Source organism: Aphelocoma coerulescens, chromosome 11 (genome assembly GCF_041296385.1).
Source record: "Aphelocoma coerulescens isolate FSJ_1873_10779 chromosome 11, UR_Acoe_1.0, whole genome shotgun sequence".
NCBI lineage: Eukaryota > Metazoa > Chordata > Aves > Passeriformes > Corvidae > Aphelocoma > Aphelocoma coerulescens.
Genome location: NC_091025.1, coordinates 19,530,998 through 19,545,681, shown reverse-complemented (window position 1 = coordinate 19,545,681; position 14,684 = coordinate 19,530,998). Strand labels below are relative to the sequence as shown.

Below are 14,684 nucleotides of genomic sequence, written 5' to 3'. Positions count from 1 at the left end.
TCGGTTTCTCCCTGGAACTGAACACCTCAGGGCAATGCAGCATTTAAAGCTCTTTGCAATAGCTAAGCTTTTACAAGAACCTTGTAAGCTAAACATTATCCTTCTGTGGTTCATGACTAAACCACCCTCAAAGAAGCTTAAGTACTGTGTGCAAGGTCACAGAATGGACAGATTCTGGGCATAAATAAACTTTTTTTTAGATTGAGGGGTTGTAGCTGGGGAAAACTGGACAAAGTTTCAGTGCACAAGCCCTCTACCTACTGCAAGAGATAGGGAGCAGAAACCTACTCCTATGCTTAAAATGAGAGGGAAACAATGAAAATGCTGATTTTGACCTGCTCTGTGAACACCTGTACTAATATTAATGCAGCAGTACTGGGATAGCTTGACTGTGCTACATATGGTAAATAAGATTGCTTATATTTTAATCAGGAAAGTATTTTAAATTTGCCCCTAATAATTTTTTTTTTCGGCTATCAAAATGTAAGGTTTTTTGAAAGACTTTTTACATTTTAGAATGCATCTCTATGTAAATTTTAACAGGAACATAAGGTTCATGATAATAATTTAACTCTGGGCAAGAAGTCATTCCACGTATACAGTAGATCAGAACTTAAGTGAAAGATTAAGCTGAAACAGAAACTGTTAATCCCAAAAGATGGTAAGAACTGTGATATAGACCAAAAAGAGGTGTCAAAAATAATTTCTAGATTTTAAAAACATGCCCACAAACTTGTGAGGGATAACTCTTATCTGTACTTAGATCATTCCACTATAGCTTAGTCAAGGTTTTATAGAACTGAAGGTAAAAAAAAAATCAAAGCATTCCTCAGTCCAAAAGAGATGCATCCATTGAAAACATCAAACATCATTTCTGTTAATGAGAATCCAAGAAAAATAGTGCTGTAAGTAGGGAGAGGTGGGTCTTCTTAAAATAAAAGCTGAAGATATTCACATATGATTTTAAAGTCTCATTTATTTCATTTGTTAAAGAACTTAAGATACATTAAATAGAGTTTCTGCAATACCAGTTTGCATTACTAGCAAAGTTACATTCATAATAGCTAAAACCATTGCATTTTGTAAGAATTTTCCATTGCCTTTAGCATCTGCTGGATAAAAATCTCACATCTAAAACAATGCTGAATTAACCCTCACAACAGCCCTGTGAGGTAGAGGTCAGTGTTACCCTCTTTTTACATAAGAGGAAGCTGAGAAACAAAGTTTTAGATCAGTGTACCAGAAAAACCATGGAGATTTGAGGAGCAGAATTCTAGTCTTTCATTCCTTGTACTGTGCTCCACATCTCATGTCTTCCTTCCTTGGGGAAAGGGGAGCAGCCCACAGCAGCTGCTGTTCTCCCTTCTCCCCACTTTCCTTGGCATTGTAAATCTTTGATTTCTCCATCTCAGCTGATAAAAAGTGATCAACATCAGCGATTTCTGCCTGAACTACACGGACAGAACAGACCATGGGAAGCCCGGGACTAAAGTAACTAGGAATTGACTGTGGGTAGTCACAGAGAACATCACAGTATCGAGTACCACAGCTGGAATTTTGTCACTGATCTGCAGAACCAACACATGGCTTTTCTAAAGCAACTTTTGCAGAGGTAAAAGGACTCAGGAGCGCTGAAGCCTCTGGTGCACAGGGAGCACCCCTGCCAGGCAGGGTCTGTGCAGCAATGCACACTCAGGGCAGACAGGATCTACCCACATTAGGTCCCAAAGGAAATGAAATACCTGCTTTCTGAAGGAGGTCGTATTGCAGAGCATAGCACTGAACTGAGGTAGAATCTGAGCAACTGAGGACCACAAAACACACCTGGATCACTACAGAGGAGCTCTTCAACCAAACTGACCCTTACCAGGGCACTATGGTCCTGTGTTCTGCATGGGCTGAAAGGATAAATACCTAAATAACACCGTGCAGTAAACTGCTCTGCTTTTCTTCACAGCATTACGTTGTTATTTTCATTATAAGATAGCATCTTAGAACAGTAGATTTAGAATATATATTTAATTTTCATACCGAGGCCTACTTGAGGCAAGTAAAGAACTTTTTCTAGTGCTATTCATACACTCTGTGTTATCAGGCAGCAAGACTACACTGAAAGCAATCTTTAAATCAGAGCTCAGCAAACACTAACAACCGATCAGTAAGGAAAATTTAAGTCAAATTTGTCCAAAATTCTTAATTATTGTTCCAGCATGTATTAAATGAGACAATTAGAAGTTGTGGCTATCAGCACTAGTAGATGACTACATAATTTCCCATTTTCTATCAAGATGGATTTTAATTTCATTTTAATTTTATAGAGTTTTAGGTCTTGGATAACAACCTAGTACACTCAGCTATCGCTTATATTAGATAGTGCTGGTTAAAGGATCTCATTTCTCCAAAGAATGAGCACTTCAAATAAAATACAAAGCCAGAAGACTGTTCCTCTCCAAGCAGAGGGTTCATGGAAATGCCTGTCTTGTGTGTTCCATGAGTGGTCTGAAGACCAGAGTTTCTGTTTATAGTATCTCACACGTGGAAGCTCTTGGATATCTCAGGACCATTATCAGTTTTCTTCAGGCCTTGAAGGAAGCTCGAACAATTCTCCCCTTCAGAGGCTGAGGGGGACGGAAATTATTGGCCATTTGGATCCTCTGGTCTTCCTCACCGGTGAAGAGCAGCATGCGGAATTTCTCCAGCTGGCAATTCAGGGGAAACAATTCACTGCTTAAAAGGGCAATCAACAGTAATGTTTTTTTTTTTAATGACTGAAAGGAAGTATTCAGTATATTTTAATCAGTTAATGAAACAGGTTCCTAGAGAGTATTAACAGAAAGTAACAGAAGCCCTGAGGATTGAATAAGCTGAATATTCACAGACTTTTAACTTAGCCTCATTTCAAATCAAAACAGTCTCTGCCTGCTTATCCAGCATTGAATCCTACAAGAACTGAGAGAGTATCAGAAATTTACCTGTTTCACAGAGATTCTGATGGGTTCTTTCAGCACTATCCATGTCACACTCTCATTAAGGGGTGGGGTTGTCAAAGAACCAAGGTATGTCCAATAATCTAGACTCAAGGGCAGGAGACATTTAGGGTTGAAGCCTCTAAACTGAGCTTTTGTTCCCTGGGAAAAGAAAATGGACTTGAAATTTATCCTTTTACTTTCAAGCGCAGGTTAAATAACTTCTTTGAAAGAGAAGAAAATGTTAAAGTAACATTAAAAACAGGGGGAAGGAGAAGTCTGTAAAGGTTTGGCTCCCTTATAACAGCTGTTAGCCAAAAGTAGATGGCAAGTGTGATGCCTAATGCTGGCTTACCAGACTTTGAGGTCGTGCACAATTGTCTTTACCAAAATTCATCTCTTGTCACAATAGGCCCAAAAATAATGCAGGAGGTGTGTTCTGTATATAGTGTTCAGTGTGAGCCACAGATAATATCATGGCAGAGTTCCTTGTCTCATTACTTGCTATTTTCTATTCTTCTCATCTATTTTAGTGGAAAAATTTAAATCCTATAGTCATTGTCTGCTGTGGTAAATATTGGCTAAAAAAAAAAAAAAATCAAACCTTCAAGTCTAAACTTAGAGGAAGGTAGATTGACAGAGGAAGATACATTAATCAGAGATTGGTAGAAATAGAAGGAGGTGCTGCCTAAAGTAGTGATTGCCTTAGGTACCACAGTCTGGAGCAAAACTCTTCAACCTGTAGGAGTATCCAAAAGGATCTCAGTCACTCAGAAAACACTACAGGAACAGACTAACTGTGAACCTCAGTGAGATCATCCTGGACAGAGCTCTGCAGCAAAGACAAACAGGCAGCTTCCGCTTCTTCCAGCCTAGGCTCAATGGAAAAGGGATTATTTTGCTGAGTCTAAGAGCTGAGCCTCAAGGGTCATGGAGCTGTTGATTTTAGGCTTTTTGCAAAAGGCAGAACCTCTGGATGACCAGTGGGGTCAGCAAAGCCTTGTGAGGCACCTGAGATTAGGAAAATAATATGAACTTTGGAGGGGAAGAAGAAACTACAACTACAGCTATGTTCTAGTTATGGGAGGACCTGTGGGTGGGTGATTTTTCATTTTTGTCTCAAACATGTATATGAGCATGATTTTTAAAGGATATCCCAGAAGAAAATTTAAGGAGCTGAGAACTTACTTTAAATTTTACCATGTACAAAGCATCAGTGAGTCTGTTCATACTGGCATGTTCTTTTCCAATCTAAAATAATGGAATAGACAGGTTAAATAAGAAGGATTACAACTATGCTTTAATTAGGTGTTGTTTTCTTACCCAAATCTTAACATTCCTACCAAAGTTTATCAGCAATTTGCAATGCATTAACGCTTCCAGTAAGTCATCTGTTTTCCTTAAGCACTTCTTAAATATGTGGCATGGTCCTCAAACATTTTACAGCATAATGCTTTTCATCATGTAAACATGCTATTTTTGCAATTCTTACCTCCAAGAAAACACCAACTACTGCCAAGCCATCTGGAGCTGCTGCTGCCTCTCCAAATGTTGCATATTTTCTGGCATTCCAATGAACTAAGTGGAGCTTTAAAGAAAAATAACAAATAGGAATTAAATTAGTGATAGAAGCTGTGAATGTGGTTTCTTGTTGACAGCACTAACAATTGTTCATAACAGAACGGTTTTGTGTCAAAAGCATTGCTGGAAACATGAAGTTCAATCTTTTGGACAGGTCCATGAGTGTGGGCAGGCACTAGGCAAGTTTTCTGTAACAGCCCACACTGGGGTGGCATGGCCAGGCTTTGGGAGTGGGAGGGTACAGGGGTGGCTTCTGTGAGAAACCGCCAGAAGCTTCCCCAGCTCGTGATCACAAGGAAGGGACCAGGCTGCAGCAGCTCCTGAAGGACTGACTGCACCCCATGGAAAGGGACCAGGCTGCAGCAGCTCCTGAAGGACTGACTGCACCCCATGGAAAGGGACCAGGCTGCAGCAGCTCCTGAAGGACTGACTGCACCCCATGGAAAGGGACCAGGCTGCAGCAGCTCCTGAAGGACTGACTGCACCCTATGGAAAGGGACCAGGCTGCAGCAGCTCCTGAAGCACTGACTGCACCCCATGGAAAGGGACCAGGCTGCAGCAGCTCCTGAAGGACTGACTGCACCCCATGGAAAGGGACCAGGCTGCAGCAGCTCATGGAGTTCGATGTCTCCTGTGGGAAGGACCCCACACTGGAGCATGGGAAGAGTGTGAGGAGCCCTTCCCCTGAGGGGGAAGGAGCAGCAGAGACAACCTGGGATGAGCTGAGCACAGCCCCCATTTCCCATCCCCCTGCACCACTCAGGGGAGGAGATGGACAAAGCTGGGAGTAAAGTTACGCCCAGGAAGCAAGGAGGGGTGAGGAGAAGGTGTTTTAAGCTTTAGCTTTTATTTCTCGTTCTCCAACTCTGATTTGGTTGTTACTAGATTTTTTTTGTTTTGCTGTGTCAGTAACTGGTGAGGGATCTCTCCCTGCCCTTATCCTGACCCATGAGCCTTTCCTTACATTTCCTCTCCCCGTCCAGCTGAGGAGGGCAGGGATGGCAGACGTGGTGAGCAAGGAATCAGAATCCTAATCCTGCCCCCACTGCAGACAGTCATGTGACAACAGCATTTGCATGAAATAATCCCATCTGTGAAAACACATCCTTACCTCACAGGGAAAAGGTTTTCCATCAATGGTATGCTCTGATCCCTGGCTGTGCGTGGTCCCCCAGTGGAAGTGGAACTGCTTTAGCCGGAATGGATTCTGAAAGGGCCCTCCACTGATTGCTGGGCAAAAGAACAAAAAAAAAATTTAAAAAGAGAAAAAAGCTTAAGCATTCTGGCTTTTTAGCTTCCCGCTAGTAAAACTAACCACTGTTGGCACAATAGTGGAAAAAAGCCAGCAGCCTCTCCCAGCATGAAAAAGATGCATCATCCAGGCATTTAAGAGGGGTGGATTTATTAATGGAAAGCACTGAAATTCATCTGAAAATGTAAATTAAAACACTGTGTGGCTACCTGTACAGAATTTGTAGCTTTCTTGAAAGAGTCTATTTGACACATGAAGATGTGGTAACCACCCTTATGGTTATGCCTTTCCTGTTAAACACAATACATACAAGTGGAACAGATGGAGCAGCCCCGGGAGAAGCACTTGAGGTGCTGTGGGTGAGAGCTGGCCCTGCCCCAGCCCTGAAACCCCCAGCGTGGGCAGCAGGGGAGGGGGGATTCTGCCCCTCTGCCCCTCAGCTGAGCCCCCACCTGCAGAGCTGCCCCAGCCCTGGGGCCAGCACAGGAAGGAGCTGGAGCTGCTGCACAGAGCCCAGAGGAGGCAGCAGCATGATCAGAGGGATGGAGCAGCTCTGCTGGGAGGAAAGGCTGTGAGAGCTGGCATTGCTCAGCCTGGAAAAGAAAAAGCTCCAAGGAAACCTTATACCCTGAACATCAGGTAGACAATTCAGCTAAGTATTTCCTTCTTACAGTATCTTTACTTCCAGGGGAGGTTATCTATATTCCATTTCCTTTAAATACTTGATCCCATAAAAGGGGAAATATAATAGCTGGTACTTCACACGACACCACTCAACCTCAAATCACCTTCTGAAGGCAAGGAAATGCCACAGAGACACTTCATACATCATTTAGAAATAACACCTAAGAACAGGTGAATGTTTAAGATGCCGCCTATAGAAGATATTTTATCAGCTGCATCAGTAATCCCTGTAATTTTATATGCCACCAAATCTAAAACATTTTGCCCAACAGACATCAAAACCTGATCAGAGTCTCACATTAAGAAAATTAGAATTACATTTAGTATCTGTAAAGCTTGTATCCTCAGTGCAGTTCATAACACTTTATTTAAAGAGTGAAAGCTGGGGCTTGCACAGTGCCACCACATGTGCATGGTTCCAGCTGGCCTTTATGCAGGAAACTGGCCTTGCCAAAGCAAAGGTTTTTAGTATTATTTAAGGATATAAATACCACCTACTATGTTTTTCTAAACTTAGAAAAAGAATGCATCACCTGTCCCAAATATTGTAAGAAATTTAGCTATTATGGATTACTGTCAAAATTCTCTTGTGTCATTTATGCAGAGCTTTGAGTCACTAGATCTATTTCAACACAACTAAAACCAGTTTAAACCATGTTTTCCACTCCTAGCAGTCATCTTCCTTGAAAAAGTGTTACTGAAACAAGACTTGTCCTTAATGTAGAAAGGTCTCATTCCTGACAGGTGCTCTGAGTCTGTATGTCTAAATGCAGAGTAACAGATGTTCTTAAACTTCTAAAGCTGAATAAAGTTCACTGTTACACAGATACAGTCCAGCTGAAAATTGCATTAAAGTCGTTAGCCAGCTAAGATAATACTTCCACAGATATTTTACAAATTCTGCTTATAGGGTGACATTCTGAACAGATCTGTGCAGTAAAAAGTCCTCTCTGCAAATTCAGTTAAGATGCTTGAAAACCTGACCATTCCATTGGGCAGATTCTTAAATTCATTCCAGAAAAAAACTTAAAACAAAATGGCTAGAATTTTAACCTCTAGCCCTCATTTCAAAGGGTCACCAGCACAGACAAGCCACTTCACAGAAAAAGTAACTTGTTTTGAATATCAGGGTATCCTATTTAGCTTGCATCAACGAGCACACCCAAAAGGACGATGAAATCAGCTGATAGGTTTAAAAATTGTTCCAGTTCTTTTTGTTTTGTTTGTTTTTTTTAATGCACTCTTCCCATTTATCAGCATATCATACCAATATGATGGTATTTATCATCTCCATTTGAATGCTCTTCCCCTACCCCAGATGTAAAAGGACAATCTACCATGGAAACAGACCTAACAGAAGAAATAATCAATCACTTAAAAGAATTTACATCCTCCGCCGAGAGCTGAGACAAGAATAATGTACAGCTGCAGACAGTCCAACATCCAAAGTTGGCTGCTACCAACTCAGAACCCAGAATGAGCTGAAGATTTTATAATTCCTGAAGAAACCAAACTTCTACAAGTCAGGGAGGAAAGAAAATGCAAGGTAACAGTGACCAGTCCAGGTACAGCTTGGTGCAGTGAGTATGATTATGATGACTGTGCTCCATGACCCATCTCTGCTAATCCTCTTCCCTTCCCTGTGGATGGGAGCTGGGCACTGAGCCGGAGCTGGCAGGTGAGTTGGCATCTTTGATTTAGGTGATCACAAACCAGGGCACTGAGGAGCTTACATCCATACTCTGGGTGCTGGATGGGGTCTGGCAGTGCTGGAGAGATGCCCAGCAAACTTCAATTCTCATCTGAAAGAAAAGCACTGCAAACAAACTTCTGATTTTCCTGATGCAAGAGCTTTTCCTAATGAAGAAACACTACATTGATCTGTGATATTGCATTGCTAGAGAGGCTCAAAGTGAAGATAAAAATATAAATGGCTCCAGTCACATGCCTCATTCTAAACTGAAATTATACATCATAGAAGTTACACTGTACAGAACGTACTTAATTTTATCCCCCCCACTAAGTCACAAACTGCTGTTCTGAGCTAGCTAGCTGTGTTAGTCTCACCTGTCCTGTCATCAGTGTCTTCAAACTCCACCATAACAGAGTGGCCAGTGTTGGAGATGCTGAGAGAGGTACAGGACTCATAGGAGATGACAAGAGGCTTCAGGTTGGGGTCATAGACGGCTCTGGCAGAGACGATGTCAATGGGGGACTGGCGGTTCCCCTGGGCAATGGGGTAAGCTTTGTGCCACTCGGAAGGTCCTTCAAAAGCAAACAAAGGAAAGCATCATTATTCCCTTCCTACCATACACAACATGGTCATTATGTGTTTTCATGAGGCTTGAAATAAAGCTTGCTCAGCAAGAGTGACTCGAATGTTTGGAATGTGAGAAATTCATTTAAATTCTAGGCTGGTGTGTTTTTATTAGCACAAAGCAGGTTGCAACAAGATGGGGATTCAAAAACCTTGTACAAAACACACTGAGGAGATCATGGCACATCAACAGACTGCTGTACCCCCAGTTACTTGTGCCACTCTGTCTCTGCAGAGGCTGCAGTCACCTTGCTAAGGTGTTCCAAGGTGGGTACAGGTGTAAACACTTGCATGCACAAACACACTCCTCCAAGGAAACAGCATTTAATTCTCCCTGGGAAAGACAGTGTAAAAGCTCCAGCAATTCAAATTAGATACAGATGACTCAATCTCTTAGCTACTGACTATGAAGTTATTTTTAAAATCATTTTATGACTGCAGTAAATCTTTGAGACAGCTCCATTCTTCACTCGTGCCTGTTATGGTATCTCTCTAACCTGAGTGAAGGGTACAGGATGATAATTAACACTTTGGGACTTCCTGACCTCAATAGAGCAGGGAGAAAGACCAATTTAATAGCACAAATCTGCTGCCAGAGCTGGAACATTCTTAAGCCATTTGAGATAACAAAAGCTTATGCATATCAAAGAATTCCTTTTTCTTATGGCTCATTTTCTATGGTAGTGAAAGCAGCAATTAAATTCCTCTGCTGCTTCTGTTCATAAAGTGTAACTAACAATTGTACTTTGGGATTCTCAAGAAGCACATTTTTAATTGTAGCATTCTTACATACTTTCACAAGGGGAAGCTTTTTTTAAATCAATCGTAGGTATTTAGCCTCCATGAGTTTACATAACAAAACAGTGATCTATTACACTCTTACTTGGCTTTGACATTTTTTGGAAAGCTAAGCTTATAAAATAATATCTTTTCTCAGCTTGCCTGCAAAGAAGATTTAGGAATTAAGTGCTGTTACACAAGCTAAGGCCATATCATTTGGCTCTCACAAGCTTCATAAGAGTATACATAGCTTTATTACTACTACCTACAAGCACATAACATTACCTACTAGCACTAACCAGCCTCACTTGGTATTCAGATTGGCTTTTAGACTCACAGAAACTAAAGTAATTACTGTTAAGAAAGAGACTGGCCCCTGAAGGTTATGCAAAAGACTCTTGTTGGACACTCAGCAGCTAAAATAATTGCTGTAAAGAGAGACAGACTCCTGGAAGTTATGCAATTGTCTTATTGGCCAGCATCAGCCACTCATCCATCCTCTCTGTAAAGGATACAGGCACTATAAAACACTACTGTGGCAATCTCTGAGGAGCTCCACATCCCCCCTCATGCTGTGACACACATCCTTGGAGGTGGGAAGCAAAGGAGGAGGACTAAATTAAAAACTGTCAAATCAGAAAGCATAAGTTGTTCTGTAAGAGATCTGATACTGATCTGTACAATTTATCGATGTACCAGACATACATAACATATAGCTTATTTTATTCACTTTTATGAAAGCCTAGATATCACATTTCAGCAGCCACACAGAATCAGGAGATCTATTACTGCTCTACTAAATCTTCTTTGCTTAACAGAATTGCTTTTGGAGAGAGACACAGGTAATCTTTTTTTATAACAGCATTTTGGAAAGGGACCCATCTATAATATCTGCAGTCTGAAAAAAACCCAAGCCACTCAAACTGCTTCCCTCAGCTTAGGAATGTTGATTGCAACACTGAAAGGCAGCAGATGTAAACTTGTGCATCTTTTGGTGCCACTTTCTGGGTGCTATTGATTATCAATAAAGTAATTAATTACCTGCTGTATATACTTGATTCTTGCAGACATCAAAATGCAGGCAGCTCTGCAGGGCTCAGGCAACAGCTCTAGAAAGAAAACGAGTGGGGGAAGACAGAGAGATGCAGCACGGAAATGCCATAACCTACCGTCAGCCTGCCCATATCCCCAACTGTGGTGGCCAGTCATTTTGGGAGCTGCCCCTGCTTGGCTCCAGCTCCCTGAGCAGGGCACTGCTGCCTACCTGCCTTTATACCGGCTCCCCGTGGGATAGGGTCAGCCCCTTAAAGATACAGAGCAGCCAAAGCAATTCCTGCAGGACAGGGAAAGCTCCCGTGTTCTCCTGCTCCAGCCTTGCTGCTCCTGCTCCCCCTATTTGCTAAGGCAGCACAGGTGAAGCAAAATGTAAAACTCAGATAACTGAAGTCTCAGAACTTAGAGAGAAAGCCAAACTGTGGATCAAATTTAGGAAAAAATATCAGTGTTTTCCCATTCTCTGCTCCAAGGAAGCAAAAGCCATAAGGTGCTCTGAGCGTCAGTGCAGGTGGGACCTGCCCTTCTCACATCTGTGTTCTGCATGGAGAAACATCACTGCCTCTGCTGAATCCCTCCTTCCAGCTGCAAAAAAGGAATGATGTTTTTACCAGATCTGTGATTAATCACAGTCAGCGCTTAGATGAGATGGAGAACATTCTCATCTCGGGAAAAATTACTTGTGCTGCTTTTAAACAAGGTACAAAATCACACAAATTAGGAATGAATTGGCAATCTGATTTTAATTTTGCAACTTTAAAGAAACTTTTTAAACAGACAAAATTAAAAGTGTGGTTATATTAGGGACAGAACACAGCAGACTCCAGACAAAGGAGTTGATCTGTGAAGCCTCAGTTATCTGGAATGATCCAGTAGTTGCCTGCTCCCTGCTACAGCCATGGAGAGGCTACAATGAGACACCCAATCTGCAGCTGTAAAATGTCTTAAAACATCTCTGGGGCAAGGAAAATGGCTCCTTCATTGTAATTTTGTTAGATCTGAGGAAATGCTCTCTGTCAAGGCCACATTTTACAAACACATTGATTTTCACAACGACAACAGCACACAAAAATAGTGATTCTTCTATTATGCAATCAAGAATATGGAAGGAAAAAATCAATAAGAGCATTTTATGCAACTTTTATGTTGTGGTCCTGCCTTGTAAGTATTAATTTCCTTTTTCAGGAGGTTTCCATGAGAGTCAGCTATAAAACCTTTGAGAGCTGCTGATGCCAGCTAAATCACTCACAGAGGGCTGTAAACTCCTTCAAAGGTCTCCACAGGAGAGTTCTACAATGACTTACTCAGGTGAGCTCCTCAATTTATTCCTGTTAAGCTGCTGTGACCTGCTCAGGTCCCTGACACATGCCTGGCACAGACACGGGGTACGGCTGTGTCCCAACAGTCTGGGCACGCAGGCCCTCGGGAGGACCCAACCCTGGAATTAGGACCTTAAAATACTCACTCAGATGCAGAGTCAGGAAAGCTGTTCTAGGGAAAAGTATAAAAAATGCCAACGCAGCAGTGAAAAGAAATGGAAGAGGGATTTTGTGTGTTAAAAGAGCAGACCATAAACTGAGGAAAGCCACATGCAAGGCAGAGAATGCTGAGCAACTGTTTTCAAGACTGTTTTCAATTGTTTTCAAGCCAACACTGGGCTCAGGTGAGCCCACAGGGCACAGTGGCACTGCAGTGCCCAACCTGCACTTGACACCATTGTTCCCTTCAGCTTTTATCTTCTCACTCAAGCCCACACAGGTGTCTGCATATCTGGACTACAAACACATGGCACAGGAAGAGCTCTGAGACAAGTGGAAGTATCCTGATGACACGGCAGGAAGCAGACTCCACAAAATGGAGGTTTAAATGGATGGATTTAGAAAAAGTGGATAGGGGAATGACAAGACCTGAGAGGAAAGGAAAGAGAGCCTGAATAAAATTTTAGCTGTAAATGATAGTGAGTGTGTATATGACAATTTAATGTGCTTCCAATCCAATCAGCCTTCTTTCTTTATGAGGAAAATATTAAATTTTCCTTAAATATAAGGTAACACAGCTGCTTATAGAAATATCACATTATTCTGTAACCCTGATACCTCTGGATATTGGCTGACTCTAAGAATGGATTTTCACTGATTGTGTCCTCAAATTATCCTTTATCACTTCAAAAGCTGCAGTCATCATGTAATTCTGCTCTCAATTTAGTTTGAATCCAGGACAATTACATCACACTCATGAACTTATGGAAGCGAGAACAACAGAATAGTAGGTGCTTAAGGGGTGGATTTCTCCAATGCTGAGCAAAAAGTGCTTATGATTTCCACAAATTTCTCCTGGGCTCTTGACTCCCATGTCAGAAGTGTCTGCTTAGCAGTGAATGGCAGGAAGACATAATTTCATTCACTACAGGGAGATGTTTCAAGCTGCCTTAAAGCAGAAATCTGTCTTCCCCAGCCTTCTCACTATGGTTTTATTCCCCTTTGCCAGTAGTGATGACTGAACAGAGCAGCAGCCCAGGACAAATGCAGGGGTTCTTCTGAACCTATTACCAGGTTGTGATACAGATCTAACACAAAAGCTTCAGGTTTCCCACCTCTATATTTAAAATTAATTTTCTTTTTGATTTAATTGGAGCTCCCTTTATTAAAATTGCTGTATAAGGACTAACCATTACAGTTAGAAAACTCCAAGTAAGATTAGAATGCTGAACTGAAGCTGAACATATTTAAGCTTTCAGGTTTGAGGAAATTGGACATGTCTCTATAATATTACAGGTCTGGAGTCGTTGGGAGGTTCTTGCAGAAGATGTCACTCGAGGATAATGCTCCTAATAAATATTACTGCGTCACCATGGAGGGGCAGAGCTGCATTTCAAGGTATGTAAGATGAAGTAAGAGTTATTTGGTTCCAAGGTGAATGGCTCAATAGCACTCTAAGTGTATTAAGTAACTTGGCAATTACATCTGCTGACATCATTAATAATGGTGACACATTTGAACAAGGTGTCATGTGCCTTCTTTAGTGCACCCCAGTGTGTCTGGTGCGTCACTGCATGCTAACAAAACCAGGGCAGAAATCTCACCAGTTTGGGTGCAGGCTGCACGCTCCGAGCCATTCATGTACTGTGGGTAGGAGCAGATGAAATGTTAAATAAAACATTCATCACTCCAGAGCCTGTCTGTGCCTCAGGTTCTTGACAGAGTATCTGTTTATCCAGGCAGCTCCTCTCTCCTCTTACATTGCCACTACTGATGCTGGCAGTTCCCAAAGGGGGTTACACTGAGCTGGCATCTGTTCTTGACATGTGTGTTAAAGGCATTTATAACGAACACAGGAACTGCACAAAAATACTCCACACAGTAAATATAAGCACAACAGTTTCCTGCCAACACTGAACACTAAAAGCACAATCATTCCAGATACTTTTTCTATTCTTTAGTATTTTTTTTTTAAACAGACTGCCTATGGTTTTTGATTGACCACTGAAATTTCAACTTTTATATTCTCAAGTCTTTCCTTGCAAACACAAAAATGTGATGGCTTTTGTGTATATACTGATTATTGAGATTATTTATATATATATAAAAAAGTATATTAATATATTGAGATTTTCATGCATCCAGTGTAACTTCAGGAGCTGAAAGTGGTCATCCTCTCCCATAGCTACAGAGGGAGAGTCATGAGATTTCTAAGGGAAAAACTCAACTGGGAATCTCCTCCTGGCATCAGGGGGAAAACAGAGTGCCAAAGTAAAGAAGGGATTGAGAAGAAAAGGACAAGAAGGACATGCATATAGTTAACAGACAGCTCTGTGAGATAAAAAGCTTGAATCAAACATGGGCCAAGATGGCCAAGGGGATAGAAGGAATCTAGTAGGAACACTCTTGGGAAGGTGGGGCACAAAAAAGGGAATGGAGTTCTCCAGGAACCTGGTTCTCTAGGAGCTTCCCAGCCTTCACACACCATTTTTTATTACTTATTTTTGACTTTTAAAGCTGTACACAAATGGCTGCCGTATATTAGGTATGGAAAATACATTCTGGAACTGAGC

General features: G+C 41.6%; 1 protein-coding gene across 2 annotated transcripts; it reads right to left on the bottom strand.

Moving 5' to 3' along the window:
• Positions 1–958: 958 nt before the first annotated feature.
• Positions 959–10,812, bottom strand: CA7 (carbonic anhydrase 7). 2 transcript variants are annotated; one of them, XM_069027155.1, is made up of 7 exons: positions 10,750–10,812; positions 8,551–8,748; positions 5,659–5,777; positions 4,459–4,554; positions 4,155–4,217; positions 2,973–3,128; positions 959–2,699 (listed from the first exon to the last, which is right to left on the bottom strand). In XM_069027155.1, exons 1-7 carry the CDS (start codon positions 10,787–10,789, stop codon positions 2,577–2,579), a joined length of 795 nt encoding a protein of 264 aa, XP_068883256.1. In that variant the 5' UTR covers positions 10,790–10,812; the 3' UTR covers positions 959–2,576. The 2 variants fall into 2 exon arrangements, with proteins under 2 accessions (XP_068883256.1, XP_068883257.1); XM_069027156.1 differs by having other exon boundaries at positions 2,644–2,727.
• Positions 10,813–14,684: the final 3,872 nt, after the last annotated feature.

Excerpts from the sequence above, each read along its gene's own strand:
- CA7 (XM_069027155.1), bottom strand. The coding sequence starts at position 10,789 with ATGACTGGCCACCACAGTTGGGGATATGGGCAGGCTGACG. Across the intron at positions 8,749-10,749 it reads GGGATATGGGCAGGCTGACG|GACCTTCCGAGTGGCACAAA; the intron begins GTAGGTTATGGC and ends TTGCTTTTGAAG. Across the intron at positions 4,555-5,658 it reads GAAAACCTTTTCCCTGTGAG|CTCCACTTAGTTCATTGGAA; the intron begins GTAAGGATGTGT and ends TTTTCTTTAAAG.